At 41.1% G+C, this 862-nt stretch overlaps 1 protein-coding gene across 1 annotated transcript in view; it reads left to right on the top strand.

Annotated features, from left to right (window-relative positions):
• The window catches only part of LOC119591411 (peroxisomal membrane protein PEX13-like), a gene marked incomplete in the record, with an annotated part of 11,375 nt that overhangs the window by 8,778 nt on the left and 1,735 nt on the right, over window positions 1–862 (top strand). Inside the window, 5 exon segments of the mRNA XM_037940154.1 lie at window positions 42–155; window positions 158–178; window positions 181–308; window positions 612–628; window positions 630–814. Of these exon segments, the coding sequence (XP_037796082.1) occupies window positions 42–155; window positions 158–178; window positions 181–308; window positions 612–628; window positions 630–814 (465 nt within the window).

An 862-nucleotide genomic window follows, 5' to 3' on the forward strand; every position in this document is an offset into this window, starting at 1 on the left:
TGCACTAATATATTTTGCCATTATTTTCATAATTCGTCAAGGGCTAAGGAGTCAGGACCCAAATCTGGAAGCCGTTTGGCATGCTGCTGGCAGTGCGGCTCAGTCCCCCGCAGGGCCTCTCACTGAAGCAGACCTCAAAGCCTCCAGGTCTTCTTGGCAATTGTCATGTTTTTGGCTGTCGTTTCTGTGGCCCTTATCTTATCTGGCGCCTTTTGTCCTCACTGGCGCCAACTGTCAAGTCAAAGACTAAGGCCTGGGTAACAGGGGAGGGAGAGCACTATGCTGCTGTCGGTGCTTATAATTTTCAGGTAACATGTGGAAGGAATGGTGTGAATGTGTAGTTAATGGTTTTCTTGTGAATATAAAGTTGTTATTGTTATACAGTACAGTTTTAATGAATTTAAACAAATGTGAAATTTTCCCATATATTTGATTGGCCAGAAACCAGTGGTGAAGCATTATTTAAAAAAATCCAAAATAAAGAGATTTGCAGAAATAGAGGATTTTAATTTTTGTAATCCCTTTTTCCCATCTTGTATATCAGTTGAGATTGGAAAACACCTAAGGCTAGCAAATAATTTTTTTGTCAATATATTTTCCCCCATTTTCAGGCTGGAAACCAAAAAGAATTTTTCCCTTTCCCAGTGCTGGCCAATGTTTGTTTTAGCCCCCAAGAATCAGCAGCCCAATGTGCGGGGATGGCTCTTAGCATCTAACAAGAAAAACACTGGTCTAGTCCCTGCCAATTACATCAAGATTTTAGGTCTGCGACAGGGGTCACCTGCAGCCAGTAACAATGTATCTAAACAACGAGGGTAAGGGGACCTTAGTTTAAATTCTCTCTTCAATTATTCAGATCAAA

Source organism: Penaeus monodon, chromosome 28, assembly GCF_015228065.2.
Source record: "Penaeus monodon isolate SGIC_2016 chromosome 28, NSTDA_Pmon_1, whole genome shotgun sequence".
Taxonomy (NCBI): domain Eukaryota; kingdom Metazoa; phylum Arthropoda; class Malacostraca; order Decapoda; family Penaeidae; genus Penaeus; species Penaeus monodon.